At 41.0% G+C, this 21,068-nt stretch overlaps 1 protein-coding gene across 8 annotated transcripts in view; it reads left to right on the top strand.

Moving 5' to 3' along the window:
* LIMCH1 (LIM and calponin homology domains 1) overlaps window positions 1-21,068 on the top strand; it is a 322,655-nt gene that overhangs the window by 130,824 nt on the left and 170,763 nt on the right. For all 8 annotated transcript variants that reach the window (XM_029946571.1, XM_029946550.1, XM_029946564.1 and 5 more), the window contains exon 3: window positions 15,631-15,700. In XM_029946571.1, the coding sequence (XP_029802431.1) occupies window positions 15,631-15,700 (70 nt within the window). The remainder of the gene's footprint in view (window positions 1-15,630; window positions 15,701-21,068) is intronic.

Below are 21,068 nucleotides of genomic sequence, written 5' to 3'. Positions count from 1 at the left end.
TAACATAGTCAATGCAACTCTGTGTCACTGTGCACCCATCAGCTCTTTCTCTAGGACAGCCAACACGCCACAGCATGAACGAGCTGGGATTTTACTTTCCAGCTTCTCTTGCCTAGCCTGTGATCAAAAGCTGGGCAAGAAAGTTTGGGTCCCTTACAAACTTGACCATCTGTGAATAATGAGCTTTGGCTGGCAGAGCTCGAGGACTAGAGCGATTGTTTTGAAAACAGTAACCTCGACCTCTGTGGTGATGTCATTTCCTCTCACTCCTTCCAGCCTGGTTTCTTTCTCTGGGAAGCCATTCCAGAATCCTCCAGGCTGAGTTAGTAGGTTCCCATCTGGCTTCTAACGAGCTGTATCACCTCAGTCTACATGTATCACAGTGTTTCTACCTCTTTGTCCCACGTCTACTTCCTGTGCTAAAGTGAAAGCTTCCTGAAGACTCCTTGTGTTTATCTTTGTATTTCCTTCACTGGACACTGGTCTGGCACATAACATGTCTATTACAGGCACCTGTTAAATAAATTGAGTTCAGTAGTAAGGTTGCTTCCTAATCATCAGTGACCTTGACTTTCTCCCAGTCTTCGCTGTCATTGTCAGTATCGTTCTCTGTCTCTGTCTCCTCCCCACTCCTCCCATGCCCTCTGTTTTTTCCTTTTTCCTCTTTTCCTCTTTCCTCTTCTGCCTCCCCTCCCACTTCCCTTCACACACACACACACACACACACACACACACACACACACACACACAGTTTTACATAAAGAATAGAGCCATCCCTGAAGACTGGAGACCAAAGCATCAAAATATCTACTTTTAGTATAAGATTGTCTACTATAGTTTTGGAGTTATAGAGGTCAACTTAGGGGTTTTGTTCTGCAGACATATTTTCATGGAATACAAAGTCTGAGTATGTCCGTTTGCAAATAAGTGACCAATAGAGAATGTCTTACTGTGTTTTTGTCTCAGTTCTTATGTTGGTGAAATAATTTTCTGAAGATAAGAAATCTCTTGGCAAACACTTGTTTATATGACCACTGATGAATGAGCTGCTTATTCTAAGAAAGAAGGCTTGTCCTGGATCCTTGTCCTGATTTCAGTGTGAGATGTGGTGTGCCACAGATATGTACGAGCCTTCTAGGACAGGTTGGAAGTTGATGGTATGGTTTTTCATGGAGACATTTTGTCATAAGGAGGGTTTGTTAGATCATGACCATGTTCTGCACAGCCCCAAAGTAGGAACTGAGGGGCATGAAAAGGGAATGGAAGGCGTGATTGCCGATCTTAAAGAGTTTTATAATGTTTTGAGGGCTTGAATACCCTCACGAAATAGTTAAGTAACAGTGTAAACCAATTGTGAGTAAATGCAAGTGACCAAGATTTAATAAGTTAAGCAAAGGAAGATTGTTATAGTTTGGGAGATAGTTATTGAAGAGATGCTACAGCAAGTGAATTTTACTTAATGAGAATAGTCTGAGGGAAAGAGAAGGGCATCCTCCATGGAGATGGGCAGAAGGCAAGGTTTGGGGTCAGGAAGGAGTACGCCATGTTTGGTACATAGAAGAGATCTGCCTGATAGAAGGGAGGGTTTCTCTTTCTCCATTCAAGTAACATTTTGAAGATCCCACTTACAAGTATGGTAAGTTACTAGGAAGTCTAGTATATTATACGATAAAATCTTGTAACAGGGGTGCCCCAATCAGATCTGGAATCTAAATCTTGATTCTGTATGGATATAAACCTCAGGTTCTCTTGTAGAGGAGACATTAAGGTAGAGATCTGAATGTAGAGTAGAGATAGGCCAGAAAATAGGAAGATGAGATGGAAGTAGGGAGGAAGCATGTTCTAGACTGAAAGAGTAACATGTCTGAGGTCTCTAAGTGTATTGGAGGAATTACAAGGAGATTCATTTGCCCAAAATATAGGAAATGGGGGATGATGGTGTGAGATGAGGGTAGATGGAGAAGAAGAAGAGGCCGGGGCAAGATTGCTCAGGGCCTTGGAAGCCATGGAAGGATTTTTGGGTTTGACTTCCAGAGCAATGGAAATACGAATTATGAAGAAATCATAGGACTTGGTAGGGTAGAGGATAAAGATAAATGAAAGAAATGGCTACAAAATAACTAGTGTTTCAGTTCTTAATAGCAAGCAGAGTAGGACCCCTGGTGCACACTGAAGCGGGGCCTCTATTTGTTGGGTGAGGTCATGATTTCAGCTCAGGCAAGGTGAGTTTGGGATATAGGTAGCCCATCTAGGGGACGGTCCTGCAGACCATTGGTGACAGAAGACTGGAGCTGAGAGATGAGGCAGTGGATTTAACTTTTTCAAATATGATCTGCCGGCCATTGTTGGACATCAAGGCCAAACTGCGATATATGACAATCTCTCTGCAGAAATGATCACATCAAGAAGGAACACCAGGGGCGCTTGGGTGGCTCAGTAAGTTAAGCATCCAGCTTCGGCTCAGGTCATGATCTCAAGGTTCATGGGTTCGAGCCCCGCCTCGGGCTCTGTGCTGACAACTAGCTAAGAGCCTGGAGCCTGCTTCAGATTCTGTGTCTCCCTCCCTCTCTGACCCTCCCCTGCTCTCTCTGTTTCTCAAAAATAAACATTAAAAAAAATTTAAAAACCCCAGAAAGAACAGCAGAACAAGGGCTCAGTTTGAGAAAGCTTCACCACTGGATCAGGAGTGAGAGAAAGAGAAATTCACAAAGGGGTATAGGAGAGATGAGAGAAAACCCAGGAAAGTGTCGCATCTTGGAAACCAAGGAAACTAAGAAGACTTCTAAGAGGCTGATGGTCACCTGTATTACATGGTCCCAGCAGAGGTCAGCTTGCACAAGAACTCAGAAAAGATCTGCCTTTACTGATACACGAAGGCACTGGAGACCTTTGTCAATTAATAGCTGTCTCTGGGAGCTGCCAGACCAGTGATCATGATTCCACATTTGTTGTATGTCTGGCTCATTCTGTTGTGTCATTTCAGTAGGCTCTCGATAGAGACCTTATCTAACGTAAAGTACGCATGCAATATTTTCCTCAACTATTAAAAAAGTAAAGAGATTCATCTGGCCTAACAGCTTCTTTGTAGAGTGACTATATAATATAGTTAGTCATTCAGTTGAGGCTGAGACACTAGAACAACAAATGAAATCTGAGACTGTCCTCAGCAAATGGGGTGTGTGGTCGCCCCACTTGTTGGCGACTCCAGACTGATGCCTTCTAATCACCACTACTTCGATCAGTATCTGCAAACCCAACCCTTATTTAATCCTCACAGCAACCCTGGTCGGTGAACAACCTGGGTCAGCTCTTCCCACCTCCCTTTGTAATGATGATGGAGACCCAGGACGGTAGAGTGCGGTGTGTCTTCACAGTCTTTGTCTGGAGCTCTTTCTCTAACCCGAATCTCAGCAAACTTGGGTCCTTTTGCCTTTACTGAGTTCAGCCTTCGCAGGCTGGTAGGAATTTGATAGGCCTTCTGTGTAGGGTTGTCTTTTGTCTTTCGGCCATATCACAGTTGGCTTCCCTGACTTGGCCAGTCTCCCACTCTTTGGCACCAGGGCTCATTAAGCTTTTAAGTTCAAGTAAGGACATTTCAACCCACTCTTTTTTTTTTTTTTAAAGTTCTCCAGTGAAAAGCTGCTTTTTGTTTGAAGATTGGCCTGGCTTAGGTGGGGACTTAAGCAACAACTGAGTATCCCAACAGCCTTCTGTTAGGAAAGATGAAAACAGATGAAAAACTTGGAAGGAGAATCTGTAGGGTTCATGATGAGCATAATGGACTCACAGTGTTGTCTTTTTCCTTCTTGAATTCTCATGAAATAAACGGCCCTTGGTTCCTACTCAAAAGAGGGACTCTTAGAGCAGTGTGTGGGGGGTGGTGCAGGGGTGTTACTGTCCCCATTCAAACTGTGCCTTGGCATCAATTACAGGAGTCTGCTGGGTGGGGGAGGGGGGAACGTGTGTGCATTTGAATCGTTCTCAAGCTTATCCATCTTTGCAAATACTTCGTCCATTAAAATTATATAATCCTGGTCACAGCTTGTTTTTACTTAATACATAGTTTTACATGACCTAGACTCAGGGCAATTATACACTTGCCTTGATGCTGCCAAAAACTGTGTTTGAAACTTAATTTAGTACAGTGACCATTCAGGAACCACCCCTTTCAAAATGGGATTTCTTTCACCCTGTCAACCTGTGCCTTAAAAAAACTATTAAACCTCTGCTCGCTTAAATCACGGGCTTAATCTTACTCCTGAATAAATTTATTCCACATTTATTGGAATGATCAGTTGACTAAAAATACACACAACAACAGGTTTGAATATGGGCTGCTTGTGTGGCAGAGGGGAAGGAAATGGGCCCATCTCATTGCCTGCCTTTGGAGTTACATGTTGGATTAGGCTTTGCTTGTATTTGAGAGGATTTAGTAGCTCCCTAATTGTATTTCCATAATAATCCAGTTTTTGATTGTCTCCACTGGGCTGTGAGGCTGGGTGGGCTGACTTCCCACCATGAAGTGTGCAAAATTCCTCCTCAAGCATGCCATTCTAAATGTTTCCTTTGGTAACCCACAGAGGACCTGTTAAATAGCCCACCAAGGACCCAGTTTATAAATGATTTATTTTTAAAGTTAACTATGCAGAAACAGAGTTCCCTCTTCATAGTAAGGAAACAAAGAAAGAGCGAGTGACATGACAAATAGAAAGTTGGAACTTTATGGCTGAGCGATTAGCTCTAGAGCTTGCCTTTCCTTATACCACTGTAGACCCTCCCATGAGGCCAACCTTCCCAAACATGGCTTCGTCCTGCCTGGTCCCCTTCCCACAAAATAGGACATGACTCAAGTTCCTTTGCCTGGAACCTGGTGTCCCTCACTGTCTGGGTGCAGTGTTTCTATCTGACTTATCTTTCCCATCCCTTTGCACTGGCAACAGAGAATTATTGTATATATGATTTTCTTTGTGCTTCCCCATCTCTGTGCCTTTGCTGCATTTCATTCCAGCCACCTGAGGTGTTCACTTCCTGTCCATCTCCTTAAATCCTAAACCCACACATTGGGGATCTTTTTCTCCATTAAGACAGCACCCTCGCTGCAGCCTGGATTCAGTGCTTCCTTCTTCCTCTTAGCACCTATGGTGGTGACAACCATATATCCTGGGGTGGAGATATCCCTGATTTCAAGTGCTCTCTCCCTTATTTCTGGTTTGAGAAGAGGTCGGGCTAGGCCTAGTAATTTGTCTCATACAGGGCACTACTCACGAGGCTGTATGTTTTAAATTTCTATTTATGAATTCTTGATATGGTGACAGTGACTCACCTAACTTTCAATACCGAATGATGCTTGCATGTGTGGGAATGTAAAAAGGATTCTGGAGGAAAAGTGGGAAGAAGGAAGTTTCCTCCAAAATTCACATTTTCAAATTATGAACATGTTTATAACTGACGAATGTGTATTAAAAACATGCTCTATTAGCTGAAAACAAATTGTAGACCTAAATGTAAGAGCTAAAAGCAGAAAAATTTTAGAAAAAACATAGGAGTATACCTTTGTGACTTTGGAGTAGGCAATGGTTTCCCGCATATAACATCAAAAGTACAATGACAAAAGAAAAAGTGGATAAATTGGACTATATCAAAATTAAAAGCTTTGTCCTGCAAATGATACCATTTCCCAACTCACAGAATGGGAGAAAATAAAATATTTGCAAATCATATATCTGAGAAGGGACTTGTATCTAGAATATATAAAGAACTCATAACTCAATAATAAAAGGATAATAAAAATGGGCAAAGATGTCTGAATAGATACTTCTCCAAAAAAGATATAAAAATGGCCAATAAACACATGAAAAGATGCTCAACATCATTAATCTTTTGAGAAATGCAAATCAAATCTACAAGACGCCACCTCACGGCCACTGGAATAGCAAAATTGAAAAGGAAGGCAATAAGTGTGGTGTGAATGCTGCTGGTGGTAATGTAATGTAATGTAAATGGTACTGTCACTTAGGTAAGGGATTTGTTAGTTCCTCAAAAGGTTACACATTAAGTTATCTTATGATCCAGCAATACTTCTAGATACATATCCAAGAGAAAAGGAAACATATGTCCAAACAAATCTTGTATACAACTGTTTGTGACATTATTCATAATAGCCACATGTTCAAAACAACCCAAATGCCCACCAACTGATGAATGGATAGATAAAATATGGTATATTCATATAATATAATATTATTTGGCCATAAAAAGGAATTAACTACCAATGTATGTTATAACACGGATGAACCAACATCATTATTGCTAAATGAAAGAAACCAGTCACAAAGCACCACATTTTATATAATCCTATTTACAGGAAATGACCAGAATAGGGAAATCTATAGAGACAGACAGCAGATTAGTGGTTGCCTCGGCCTGGGGCTTGTGGGTGGGTGGGGATGGGAGTTAAAGCCAATGGGTAAGAGGTTTCTTTCGGGGGAAGGATAGTTAAAATTAGTCTGCAGAGGTGGTTGCATGAGCCTGTCAATGTATCAAAAAAACCGGATTCTACACATTCAATAGGTGAAATACCTCAAGCTGTTAAGACACACACACACACACACACACACACACACACACAAAATGCACACCCGTACACTCACTCACAATGAAATTTAAAATTTTTGCCTCATGATGTTTCAAATACTATCTAATATCACTTTACTCAGCAAACAAACATTGAAGCCCTACCAAAAGCTAATCCTTCCTGTAGAGATTGGGTTGCAGAGAGAACTAACCCTTTGCCTGATGGGGATGTTGGACAATTTCTGTGATGTGTAAGTAAGGAAGCCAAAGAGTATCGGGATCTAGAGGCGGAGATATAATCTCTACCTCAGAAATGGTTGCAGAAAAGGTAACATGGAAGCTGGGTTTTGAAGGATGAGTACGAGTTTGCCAGGCCACAAAGAGGTCAGCAGAGGCCTGCGTTGAAGGCAAGTCAAACAGAGGGAACAGTAAGCACTTGAAATGCTCAGTAACATGAGGGGGCTTTGAGTGCTCAGGGAAGAAACTGTGGCCAGAGCCTAGGACAAATTCAAGATGGGCCAGACTGGAGATGAAGGGTGGGTATCAGATTCGTTTTCAGAAGACCTTGAACAACATGTTGGGGAGTTTCAATAGCATGCAGCAAGCAGTAGGCAGCCAACATGGTCTCTGTATAAAGGAGCAATGGGATTATGTTTGTTTTTTAGGAAGTGACATCTGGTGATGCTGGAGACACTTGATTACTTTCTGCTGTGCACCAAACACAAATATTTGAACAAAATGCATTGCCTCCCAAGGAGAAGCAGAGATGTTTCCTACTCTTGTCTTGCTATGTCCATCCTTAGTTTACAACTCCTATGTGTATACTATCTTTCCAAAGCTCTCTTCCAAGTCACCATTTAGAACCTGGAAGTTTCCCTGTAGAACTAATGTTCTTCACAGTTTTCTGTAACTCCTACCATATCTGAAATAGTGACTGCCCCCGCTGTAGACCCCAATTTCTGACGGCGTCTGAGCATAGCTCAGCACCTGCTGTGGGGTAAGCATTTGATTACAGTATGTGGAATGGATAGGAAATCAATTCAGAATTCTAACTAGCCGTGTTAGAGGCTGGCCTCCCTTTCTAGGATGGCAAAAGATCTCTTCAGCTCTTGGCTTTCCCCCATCACCCTCAGGATGGCAAGAGAGGTAGGGGGACAGGAGCAAGAGTTAAAGGATTAGCCAGAACTTGGCAGGAAAGCAGGGCCAGAGGCAGCTGTGGGCACAGCAGCAATGTAGCCGAGTTTGTCTTTGGAGATTTCTACTGCCTTTTATTTGTCCGCATCCTTCCTTCCTCCCTCCCTATCCCCAGCTTTGGAGATGATGCCCAGAGACATCGTCTCTAAAAGGACTGACATTATCTCATTTTTTCCCTTCTGCTTTTTCATCTCTTCCAACTCAAAGCCTCCCTCTAGCTATAGGCAGGATGCTCGGGAGGAGAGATGAGCAATGATGGATGCATCAGATTTCCATCTACGGGGAGGGCTGGAGTCAAAACCTGAATGGAGATGGTAATATCAACTGCCATTTATCAAGTGTATACTACACATGAGGCTAGTGCCAAGTGTATTACATGCATTATTTCCCACTCTTATGCCATGACTAATAGGTATTATTGTCCCCATTTTACAGAAGAGAAACTGAGGCTCAACAAGAACTTGCTTGGTGATTTGCAGAGTTAGGATTTGAACTCACGTCTTTTTGTGTCTGGAGGCTACTCTGACTCTTGGAATTTTGAGTGCAAATATGTAACTCTTGGTTTTGAGCACTTCTTTCTGAAGTGTGGAGAGCAAGGGCTTGCTGTTTATCTTGCTCAAGTCTGGCTACAGAAGCTTTCAGAGATAAATCACAGCAATTTCATGTTCCCAGTTTTCTTTCCACCCTCCTGACAGTAAACCCAGCAATACCAGGTTTTAGTCATGCAAAAGATATACTAATTACTATCATTTACCCATAATTACTACATAGCACGGTCGTGATCACACGTATCATTGCCTGTGTCAGGGTAACTTTAGTTTCCATTTTATTTGGTTACACTGAATTCTGTTCATGTATTGCCAGCTTTCGCAGTTCATTGATCACACATGTCATCTTAAACCTGTGCCTTATAAACTCAAGGAGGATCTTGCGCAGGAGGCACAGTGGGGAAGGCAGTTTGGTGGGGATGGGGGGAGCTTGACTACCAGGTGAAGGCATTTGGAGGGTGTCCTGTGTGCATTCAGGAGCCTAGAAATCACGGGGTGGGAGCAGCATGGCCAAAGCCAAGATTTAGAAGGGGTCATTTTGGATGTGGTGAGCAGATTGATTCAGACGGCAGAGACTAATAGCTGGAGATTATTTACTGAAGTGCAGAAAGTGACGCATCATAGGAAAGTCCTCTTCTCAGATTTAGGAATGTGAGTTTGTACTCCCAACTACGTTTACGAGCTCTAACCTTAGATGTGTGCCTGATGGCAGTTTCTGTATCTTGATTGATTTATTGATTTTTCAGCCTCTTCTAGTCCAAAAGTCCTATAATTTCCTGACAGCAGGAATGGCCATAAAAAGGTTGGACTGTGGGAGAGACTGATAATGAATCAGAAGGAATCCAAATACTCAGATAATTGCTATAGTTTCTCTTCCATGAGCATAATTATTTCATTAGTGTTAGCTTTTTAGTATTGAGTATGGGAGCGAGATGCAAGCAGAGTTTTCCCTTAGCAAATGTCGGAAAATAAAAATGGGTCCATTTGTTTACAGAGTGTCAAGTCCTAGTTCATCCCCTTCTAGCTGCCCTCCCAGAGAGACCTAGAGGAAAGGATGTGCCCAGGTGTTCAATTTTGCATTTCAGGACAGGATTTTCTTGGGTATGGTTTGGCAAAGTGGGGCTCCTTTTTACAGGAGAAAGACCTATCTGTGATAGTTAAGGTAATTCTGGGTGCTGGGATCTCAGTGGTTTCCAAAACAATAGAAACACACTTCTCACTATTGGGTAGCCCCCTTTTGGCAATGGGGAAGAGTGGAGAGGACTTTGCTTCCAGTGGTGGTTCAGGGATCCCAGCGATAGAGACTCCATCCTCAACACCTGACTTCTTTCTCAGCTCTTCCTGGGTGTCAACATCTAGCCCATAAATGCCAGGGGAGAGGGAGAATGGAGCATTATGGGAGAAGTTTTAGGGACAGGCCTACGTGTGGTATATACCACTCTGCCTACACCCCGTTGGCCAGAACTCTGTTATATGGCTACAGAAGATTGCAGAGGAGGGTGGAAATATAGCCAAGGTGGGAAATGTGTGCTCAGGAGGGAAAGGAGGCAAGTTTGATGGGTTGTCTCTGCCACATGAGGTGTGTTAGAATAATACCAGCATTGCTGAGCCGAACAATTCACAGAGTTGGTCCCAACTTCTTGGAATTCTAGACAAAGACCTTCTAAAGCCCTCATGATCTCTTCTTTGAGTATGTTCAAGGCAGGTGGCTTAAACAGACCTATCCTCCACACATTCCAGATGATGCATAGCACCCCTTAGACATTTGGTAGACATTAATGATGGCAGTTTACATTCCATCACTGTTTTGTTCATATGAAACTCTTGTTTGGTTCAAGTTTCACTTTTCCCTACATTTTAGTCCATTTTTCTTGACCTCAGAAGGTTTATTAACATATTTCCTTCTGCTGAGGCAACTATAAAAAAGAACTCCTTAAAAATGACATCTGTAACAGGTTTATGGTCAAGGTTAAATTGATCTCGTGCTTAGGTTCAAAAACAGTTGCCATGTTAGATTAAATGCAAGTGCATAGACCTTCATTCCTGATGCATAGTCAAACCCAGAAAGTGATCAAGGAAACCACGTAGAAAAACACTATTGAGCCAAATTAAGAGGGACACAAAGTAGGTAATTTTATGATCATAGCTGCCTGTTGCAGCTGTACAAACCAAGCTAATGAGATGGTGATGTAATCTCTTGTTGCAAAGAATAAAGTGCTTTCCCATGAGATTAAGCATGAACTTCCCAACCCTGTGCTCAAGGTCTAGATAGCTTCTTTACCTTCCCCCAAACTCTAGCATCATTATTACATATGAATTTATGAATTGAATGATTTGTAGGGTAAAAATTTGGCAATTTAAAAAAAATCTTGCCTTTACTGTTTATGTTACAGTTTAGTAACAAACTTCTCATTGGTCTAATTCCTACTGTCTGGTCTGGACAGTCTTGTAATGTATCCTTTGTACCTATGTCCTCAGTGTTATGTCCCTTGCAGAGCTATTATATTGGCTGCTGGAAGAATCAGAATGAACCAGAGTGAAGTAGAGATTTGAGGGTTTTTTTTAAATCACAGATAGGAACAAATTTCTTCAGTTTGTATTTTATAACCGTGGAGCAATGATTGAGAGATTTTCACAAGCTGGATATTAGGTGTTACAAAGAGTTAATAAATGGAGCCTGTGATCTACTCAGAACATCAGCATAACTCCTAGGTATCTCAACAATTGTTTCTTTAAGGAAACTAATCTTTAATTTTTTTAAAACTACATTTCATAGAATCTGTGCAGAGCAAGTCTTTAATTCATCTTCTTAAAAACTCAAGATGGCCGTGCATTAGGTTGTGTGACAATGAGCCACATATGTGCATAGTTCTGGTCTTCCTGTGGGCTTTAAATCTGTTAGTGAGCATGCCCCATGAGGAAACAACCTGGAGTCTGTCCTGTCTTCCTTTATATCCCTGCACCCAGCTTCGGGCCAGAACATCATGCATGCTCCATAAATATTTGTTGAGTACGTGAAGGACCATATGGAATATCCTTCCTTGAAATGGGTCACAGTGTGTTTCAGATTTAGAATATGAGGTTAGTAGACACCATTTAATTTCCATCATATAAGAAACACATGTATTTTTGCTTACCTTTAATGTCATTAACTTTTTCATAATTGAAGATTATCCAAGATCATGACTTGCCTTCCTGTTTCTAGTCATTTCTTACCACGCATATATTAGGCAAGCTATACACATTTGTTGAGTTGATTCATTTATGTTAAGATTTTTGTCCAAAAGTGGCCAGAAAAAGAAAATAAGTAAAACTTATCTTAGTCTTTGACTGCTGGCTAATGGAAAAATTGAAACTAAGATGACCTGAACTTTCTTAGCAAAAAGAGGTATGCTTTGTATACCAAATGAGTATGAATATGTAAATTTCCATTTACCAAATGCTAGCAACATGCACTGTCCCACTGGCTCCTCACTACAAGCCTGGATGGAAAATGAGGTTTCCAAAATCCCCATTTTGGGAATCTCATTAAGGAAAAACTGAGATTCTGATCAAGTGACTTCCCAAAGCCCCATAGCTAATGAGTATTGAGTTTAGCTTTTAAAACCTAGATACTTAAAAAAATTTTTTTGTTTTTATTATTTTATTTTGAGAAACAGAGATGGAGAGCAAGCAGAGGAGGGGGGAAGAGAGAGAGGGAGACATAGAATCTGAAGCAGGCTCCAGGCTCTGAGCTGTCAGCACAGAGCCTGACGCAGGGCTCGAACCCAAGGATTCTGAGATTATGACCTGAGCCGAAGTCAGACACTTAACCAACTGAGCCACCCAGGCGACCCTAAAACCTAGATACTTATTCCAAACTCAGTACACTTTTCTATTCATTAAATGTTAAAGGTTTGTTCTCTTGTTCTTACTCTCTCCTTCTCTTTGTGTGTGGGTGTGTGTGTTGAGTTGTACATTGATGGTCCATACTGTAGCCGGACTTTCTAAAGCACTAAGTTTCAGTATAAAATGACTAGCCTAAGACGTGAAGGCTTGCCTGGCTGTGCTACAAAGTCGCTATGCAAGACCCGGGGAGGGTGTTCACCTCTGTCTGGAGCTCAGCCTTGTCTTCTACAAACATGGTGGAATGAATATACGACCTGTCTCTACGGGACAGGATAGTTGGAGACGGTGCAGCTCAGAAGTTCATGAATATAAAATATGATCATCTCTTTAAAGTATGTCATCAATAAGTACTTATTGAAAATATTTATATTATAATGTGTATAGGAAGGCAATCATGGTTTCTAATAAAATTACAAGTGAATTTCCTTGACTCATACTCACAGCTTTATTTTTGAACTTCTCATCTGTCTTCTAATACATGCAAGAAACATCCTCAGTTTAATGCAAAATACAAGATAAGCAGGTGTTGGGCATTCCTGCAATGTAAAATCAGTGTAATCTTCTATTGTTGTGTACTGTAAACTGTGTACAGAACAGGTGTGATGTTTGTATTAGAAAATACAGCTGCCTTGATCTTAAAAGTATTCCAATTATTTAAGAGTACTTTGGCATTTTATTTTTTTATTTTGTAGTTAAACATTTGGAAAGGTACAGTTTTTTGTTGCTCTTTTAATTAAGGTCCAACATCATATCATAGTTGTTTCTCGACATCATGTGACAGGAAAGATTTCTGCCTTATATTTGTACAAAGGATGGATATAATGAAGTATTTAAGACTTTGAAAAATCTAAACCTGGATAAAAGAGGGGTTGTGAGCATTGTTACTAAAATTATTAATACAAAGGTGCCTCTTTAGAGGAAGATATTTAATTTATAAATTCTTTGTTGGGGTGTTTGTTATTCTTTCTGCTTTGGCTAATCAGCAGCAAAGCTTGGGGGTCTCGTAGTGATGGCATTTCATTTCATGAGAAAAATCGAGAAGCATTAAAGAAGATGCTTGATCTAAAATGGTATGAAGTGAATTAGTATAAAATAAATGCTTACACACAAATGTAGAGAAACATTTATAGAGGCCTTATTATGCACCAGGCTCTGTGCTAGCTCCTTACGTATTTTGTCACATCCATACCTTAGTGACACCTGTGCAATTGGTATTATTGTATGTCTGTATTATAGTCAAGAAAACTGAAGTTATTGGGCTTGCCCTAAGTAATGCCCCCATTGAATGGCTGAGCTGGGCTTTGGATGCATCAGTCGGACTCCAGAGCCAGTGCTCTCCCCCACCCTCCGTCCTCCGCCTGCTCCACGTCTGTCTGCAGCCAACAGCTATTAAAAAAGTTCGTAGCTCCCTGTGTATTGATAAAACATACTGTCAAATGTATATTATTCAACCTCCAAGTAACACTGGTAAGTGGCAAAGCAGGGTGTGGGACAGTGGGTACAATATGCTACATCTGTCCTTTAAAAAAAAATTATACATTTTCTTTGCAAGGTCTTTGAGCTTACTTTCAGGAAATAGCCTGGGGCCCTGTGAGACTGGGGTCACATGAGACTTACATGTTATTATATGTCCTTTTGAATTATCATTACTGTGCACGGAAAACATTTTAAAATGCAACTTAAAATCACACTTTTAAACTCATGAGAAAAGTAACATATCTTAAGAGTTGTGCATATTTAAAAATTCTGCTTTGGAGACGTCATCTCTATCTGCTTATTTTAAACCATAAGATCTGGGGCATTAACACTGCCCAAGAGAGTATGCTGATCCAGGAAACTTGGGTGCTGGGCCTGGTGATACCACTAATCAGCTCTCTGATTAGTCATCATCAGGCTTCAATTTTCTAAGCTGTAAAATGAGGAGAGAACAAGTTGTCTTCTGACAGGAAAAACCAATAATTCCGAAAGAAGTGATAAAGAAACTTCTTAAAAAAGATTAGATTTGTGGTTAAAACTAAGTGGGTTCATGAAAAGAGTGCCGTCTTGACTCTCCGTGGGCAAAGAGGCACGTGTCTGCTCCGAGTGGCACCTGTTGGGGGCAGCACACTGGAATTGCAGTGAGCGTTACCAAGAACAGGGAGTTGATCCTTGGTGCAAAATCAGTATCCTGTCTGTCATAAACACTGGACTGATATTTCTCAGTTCATTAATACATAGCGTGTCAGAGTCAAACATAGGCTATGTTCAAGACTATAATTACTATACCGTTTCAGTGAATCTTTTGTTACTGATTTGTAGAGATTGATCAAGCATAGGTTCTTCAGGATTTTCTATAATTTTGGATTCCATGAATTGTAACAGAAGTTGGCAGACATATTCTATAAAAAGCCAAATAGGAAAAATTGTATGCTTTGTGGGCCATATGTTGTCTGTCATAGTAACTCAACTCTGCGGTCACAAAAGCAGCAGTAGATAGTACATGAATGAAGGGGTATGGCTGGGCTCCAGGAAAACTGTTTTTTTTATTTTTAAATTTTAAAAATGAAATTTATTTATTTATTTTGAGAGAGAGTTAGCAGGGAAGGGGCAGAGAGAGAGAGAAAGGGAGAGAGAGAATTTCAAGCAGGCTCCGCACCGACAGCACAGAGACCAACATGGGGTTCGAACTCACGAACCATGAGATTATGACCTGAGCCGAAACCAAGAATTGGTTGCTTAACCATCCCAAGCAAGACAAGTAGTTATAGTCATTTCTTTTGCATTCCTTTGCTTATATTACCATTTTACGTGATTTCAATTTTTATTGCCCCCCCCACAAATATTTTGTTCACATATCTTCTGTACCTAGGGAATTGTGGTGAGCCTTATTTAGAATCTTTAAGACATGATTGGTTAACCCCTGGCTAAACATATTCTTCCCTTTCTTAAGTGAAGATCACCCACATTTAACAAGCCACTCTCAAGGAGCAAAAGGGTCTGGAGGTAGAATTAGTCTTGGCAAATTTTTCACAAAGACAGATGTTGGTCTCTGAACTTAATGCATTCCTGGAGAGACCCCTGCCTTGGCCAGGAGAACTGGGAACAGGCTTTGCCTATAGTAATAGCTGGCTTTGGTCCTAGACAGTTCCCTCCCAACCTCATTCCAGTTCGTATCCTTGTCCCTTCCCTTGATACAGCTCCCCGTCTCCATCATTTATTCTCTCCCAACATTTCTAAGTTCTAAAACTTCACCTGCTCTGGACAAACTTGATGTAGGCAAAGCTTTTCACTTGTACGCATCAAGGCTCATAGATTATTGAGATTTACTACGCGCTTTAGATTCACTACTTTTCCTATTCGGCAATTTGGCTATAGCCCCGGATAAAGGTGATTTGTGTGATCCATCTTGCTTTATGTCTCACTTGACATTCTGCCTTTTTCGTGACAGGTTGCTGAATGCTATAAAGCCAGGACTTGTTAAAAAGATCAATAGATTGCCTACCCCCATTGCAGGATTGGTGAGTATCCAGAATTGAGATTTATTTTCCAATATTCCTTTGCTCTAACCTAAGGGTCATGACAGTGCCATTTACTACAATTCCCCCCTGCAATATATATTCCGCTGGAATGAGAACGCGTTGAATCCATTAAACCAAGAGGCCACCTAAAAATGAAAGATGGCAGTTACGCTCAAATGGCATCTTGATCTTTGTTTGTATTTTCCCCATGAATGACAAGGACCTTCATTCTTAAAGAGACAAATTTGTTTTGGGGTGAGAGGGTGATAATTAGATTGACCCCAGGGGAGGAATGGAATAGTAAGGATAGTTTTCTCCTTTCAGTGTTTCACTGCCTTCCCCTGGAAGGAAGGGGAGAGAGGTAAGGAGAGAGAAGTTCATGACTAACAAGCAGCGCTTCTATCATAAGCTGCTGTTTTCAACCTTAAAATCTACTTGTGTTTAAATACCGCATTTGTAGATCAACCCTTCTAAAGACATAATGGACACTAAGGTGATCCTTACGTCATCTGGAGACTTGTTAAGTGAAGCCCTTGCCCTTCTGAACCTGTCCACTTAAACAGACAAAATTTACATGTTCACACGTGGTCAGAAGCAGGTTTTTATGCTTGGATAGAAGTTTTGTAATTCTTGGCAACTAATCTTAATTATCTAGTTGATGTTGCCTTTCATGTATAAAGTGGGGAGAGGTAGAAGATGAAGAAGACAAACGTACCTTCGTTCCAGAAGGAATGTGCACACAAACACATGTGCACGCTGAGCATATATGTGGCCTGGCAAGGACTCACTGTGCCCATTGTGGCCTCCTGCTCTGCAGTGGTTTTGCAGAAAGCAATTAGAAAAATGTCAAGAATTTAGGTAGCCTCCTACATAGACCTTACTGATTGTTGTTAAAAAATTTCTTAGTTGAAATTAGATGTATCCCTCCCTCCCCCAAAATAGTGTTTGAGAATGTGTGAGGGTCTTGGTACCTGATTTCAGCAAGTTGAACAAAGTTGATTTTTTTATCATAATAATTGCTATTTCTGTGGATGCATTTTATTTCCTGTCCTGATTAGTAGTAATCTGGTGATTTGTCATTAAAAATCCTTCTAATTTTGTTTATCAGAATCATGTAGCCAAGTAAGTTGATAGATAGATAGACAGACAGACAAATTTGGAAGGGATGGATTTCAATAATTTTATAAAATAAATAATCCATATATCTGTATTATATATTATATCTATAGCAATGTGTACATATATTATTGTAAAGCTTTTTATTAAGTTCATTTCTTCCAAATGTTAAAGTCATAGTCTTTTTTAAAATTTAATGTTTTTTATTTATTTTTGAGAAAGAGAGAGAGAGACAGCATGAGCAGGGGAGGATCAGAGAGAGAGGGAGACACAGAATCCGAAGCAGGCTCCAGGCTCTGAGCTAACTGTCAGCACAAAGCCCAAAGCAGGACTCAAATCCACAGACTGTGAGATCATTACCTGAGCTGAAGCAAGACGCTCAACCAACTGAGCCACCCAGGCGCCCCAAGGTGATAGTCTTAATGGTGCTGACACATATCTGTGTGGCCCCAAGCTTGTGGCATCTCCTGACCTTGAAACTCTGGGATTTAATGTTATAGGAGCAAAATGTGTAGCCTGAAGTCAAGGGAGGTCCCAACAAAATCCACGTAAAGAGAAGCAAGTAGCCCAAAGTCCAGAAAGCTAAGGAGAAAAGGGTTTTGAAACCTTAATTCAAAAGTGAATCATAAATCATTTTAGTAAAATTAAGGGTTTAAGACATGTGCATTGATCTTTACATTATTTCTTATCATAGATCAAATGTTCTTTACGTGGTGCTTCTGCTTGGAGGAGCAGGAGTTTGAGTCACGAAAACAAGGGGCTCTCGCTGTTTTCCAGCCACTTGTGTCCTTGAGTTTTATTTCTCCTCTTTCTGCTTTCATTTGAATTTCCTTTCTACTTTATCCTTTCCATTGTTTTTCCTCTCTCTTGACCTTTTCCAAATAATACTTCTTCATTTACCTTCATTCTTCATCACTTATATCTTCTTTACCAAGTTGTTATTGTGATACTGTCTCTTATAGTAAGAAATAAATATTTGGTCTTTGTCCGGCTCTGGCACAGACCTCCTAAAGCCCTTGGAGCATCCGAAGCAACAACGGCAGCCACGGGAAGATCTTTGTAGTAATATTTGGTCTTTCGTCATTGGTTCCTGAAATAGCTCCAGTTCTTAAAGTTTGAAGGAGTATCTTGTTATTCCTAACAAGCCCCTTCAACCACACCTGAGTTTATGTTAATGAGGTGACTTTTGGAAAGCCCCAAGGGATATGGGGGGACCTGGTTCCCAGGGGAACTGACCAGATGATTAGAGGGCTGGAACTTTCAGCCCCAACCCCCAGACTTCAGGGAGGGGAGAGGGCCTGGTGATTGAGTTCAATCACCAATGGCCAAGGATGCCTCCATGAAAACCCCAAAGGACAGGAGTTTGGAGAGCTTCCAGGCTGCTGAGCCCATGGGGATTCCGGGAGAGTGGTGGTCCCGGAACATGTGGAAGCCCTTTCCCACATATCTTGCCCTACATACTTTTTTGTGGGGCCATTCATCTGTATCATTTGTAATATCTTTATAATAAACTGGTAAATGCACGTACATATTTGAGTTCTGTGAGCCACTCTAGCAAATAAATGGAGTTACGCTTAGTCCAAAAAAGTACTTATCTAAGTATAGTTAACTGCTACCCATTCATTGATGAGTCTTGAAATGACAAGTCTGGTCAAACCCTTTTCCTCTCCCCCAATTACTTTCAAAACAACACTGCCAAAAACTAGGGCAGTAGTTGAGGTCCTGGCAAGAAACAAAACCGCCACCCTTCTCTCCTCCATCCCTCCATTCTATTCATGTCCTTCTAGATTCTCTCTTCAATTCTACAGTCTGTTGCCTATCTATACCCATGTTCTTGTCTGTCTCCATGAATCCAGTTCTTCATAGCAATGACCCAAATCATCATTGCTCACCACTTGTTTTTCTCCTGAGCTCTGGACCTCTTGTTCTGTTTATTGGAGAGCTCCATCCCAGGGTTCTACCAGTATCACAACTTAACAGATTCAAACTAGACTTAAATGTCCACTCCCACTCACTGATTTCCCAATGCCAGTAAAGGCATCAGAGACATGCGCATGCCCGGGTCAGCTCTCAAAAGGATTTGGCAGCTTTCTCCAATCTGTCTGCTTGTCTGAGTCTCCTTGGCCACCGGACAAGGCCTAGAGCAGGTCTTACCTCTTGCCTGGATTATTACAATCAACCCACAGTTTCTCAAATATTCTTTGCTCTCATGTATGAAGCCTTTGCTCATGATACTTCTTATGAATATAATGCTTTCCCCCTGGATTCTTGACACAATCTCATTTATTTATCAAGACCCAGTGAAAAACAACTTTCTTTGTGAAACCTTTAATGTTTATGGTGACATAATCTTATTATAGAATGCAGTTAGCATTTCTTGGTTTAAGAAAAATGACTTAATATGTAGAGAAGTAAAAGATAACTGTTGAAATACACTTTGGGGAGTAAGATTTTGAATAACTGTTGTTAGCAGTTTGAAATAGAAGGTGTATAAATGGTTTAGTATTCATGTTAAGCTATTGTAGCTTTAAACAGTTAATTGGCCATAATCAAACTTACCAATATGTACAATGGGTGCAAATGATGTAAGATGTCCTCATGGTGCACTAAGAAGTCCCAGCACCACATTGATGGAGTGTATGCCAAAATATTTGGCCCAAATCCAAACTCTAAGGGTACAATCAGAAAAATCCAATTTGAGGAGACATACTGTGAAAACTTTCCTTCCCAAAGCTGGAGAAATGGTTACAGATGAAAGGTGACTTTGGAGATATGCCAAAGGACATGGGATCCTTGATTGAGAAGGAGCAACTATGCTAGACATTTTTGGGACAATTGGGGCAATTTGAGTGTAGATTGAATATTGGATAACAATATTCTCTCAGTATTGAACTTCCTGCACGTGCCGACTGTATTGTCAATGATACTGGTGTAATTAGGGGAGTGAATTCTCTTGATGGCAGAAAGTGTATTTAGATATAAAGTGTCACAATGTTAATTCTCAAGAGTGTTCAGCAAAAAGAAGTCAGTGTGTGCAATATATAATTTTATATGTACATACACCGGACAGAGAGACAAAGGGAGGAAGGGAAATGTGGCAAAATGTTGGATCTAGAGAAAGGGTGTACAGTTTTCATGGTACTGTTCATGCAACTTTTTGGTAGGCTTGAAAATTTGCAACATAGAGTTGGAGATTATACATTAATTCTCTTTTCTTGAGGGACTGGCTGAGGTCTTGAATAAGCCATAGATTTGAAGATGGCAAAGACCATCGTGGGTTAGCAGAGATGCAGTCTTTTGTGTGGGCATATTCTTCATGCGACATTTTCTTCCTCTTTTATTTGTAACAAGAAAGAGCAGACAGAGCCCCTCAGGTGCACCTACAGACTTCTAGGCTGGTTTGAACTTTGTCAGGGGGTTGACAGGTCACTGACCATCTAGTAAGCATGAAGTCCTCAGGAATGGGGGCCATGGATGGCAAGAAGGTTTTTCACTCCAGGAACCCATGCCTATGTGTCTTAATGACCTGGTGTTGAGAAGACTCCATTAAGATGGACCAGCTGCTTGACTTGAAGATAAATGGAAAAGTGTGTTTCCACATAGCAATTCCAAATTATAAACACGTGTAGATTTACAGAGGCATGAATAGGTGTATTTTAGCCCCTGCACTGAGCTGTGGTTACAAAGAATTCAGGGGTGAAGGTGTTAAAACAAAGTAGTTGAAAATGATTTCCTGGCAAGAACGCAAAGACCCGGATCCGGGTCTGGGTTTCTTCTGTGACGATTGCTGACACACGAAGCCGCGTGGTGACTGCCTGCAGATGCACACATTCTTTCCTAGGTGTTAGTGATGCTGCTAGCGATTGCCAGAGAGAAAGACCTCGAATTTGGGTCTTGGCATACCAAAGTCTTAAAAAAAACGCTGCCCTGTAGTCTGCCAGATTGCGCAATTGAGCCACATCCTGAAACTCAATTTAATGGTCATTAGAGATTGTGCTAAATTGTGTTTCATCCCAGAAACAGACTTTGTGCAAGAGACACAAATGTATGAAATCCTCGCTAACAATAGGAATTTGAGGATTAAGCTTTTTCTCTTGCCCAGATTTTAATTGTTACAGCCATTGTGTATGGGGGGGGGAGCTGCACGTGTGAAGTATAATTAGAAAGAGATGATATTTGGGGATTCTGCCCCTGGGTGCTGAACCTCTCTAGAGCTGTCATGAAATATTTGCTTGATCTTGCATGTGAAACC

This window comes from Suricata suricatta, chromosome 1, assembly GCF_006229205.1.
Source record: "Suricata suricatta isolate VVHF042 chromosome 1, meerkat_22Aug2017_6uvM2_HiC, whole genome shotgun sequence".
Lineage (NCBI taxonomy): Eukaryota > Metazoa > Chordata > Mammalia > Carnivora > Herpestidae > Suricata > Suricata suricatta.
The sequence above is the reverse complement of the archived record's forward strand: the minus strand, read 5'-3'. Positions and strand labels throughout refer to the sequence as shown.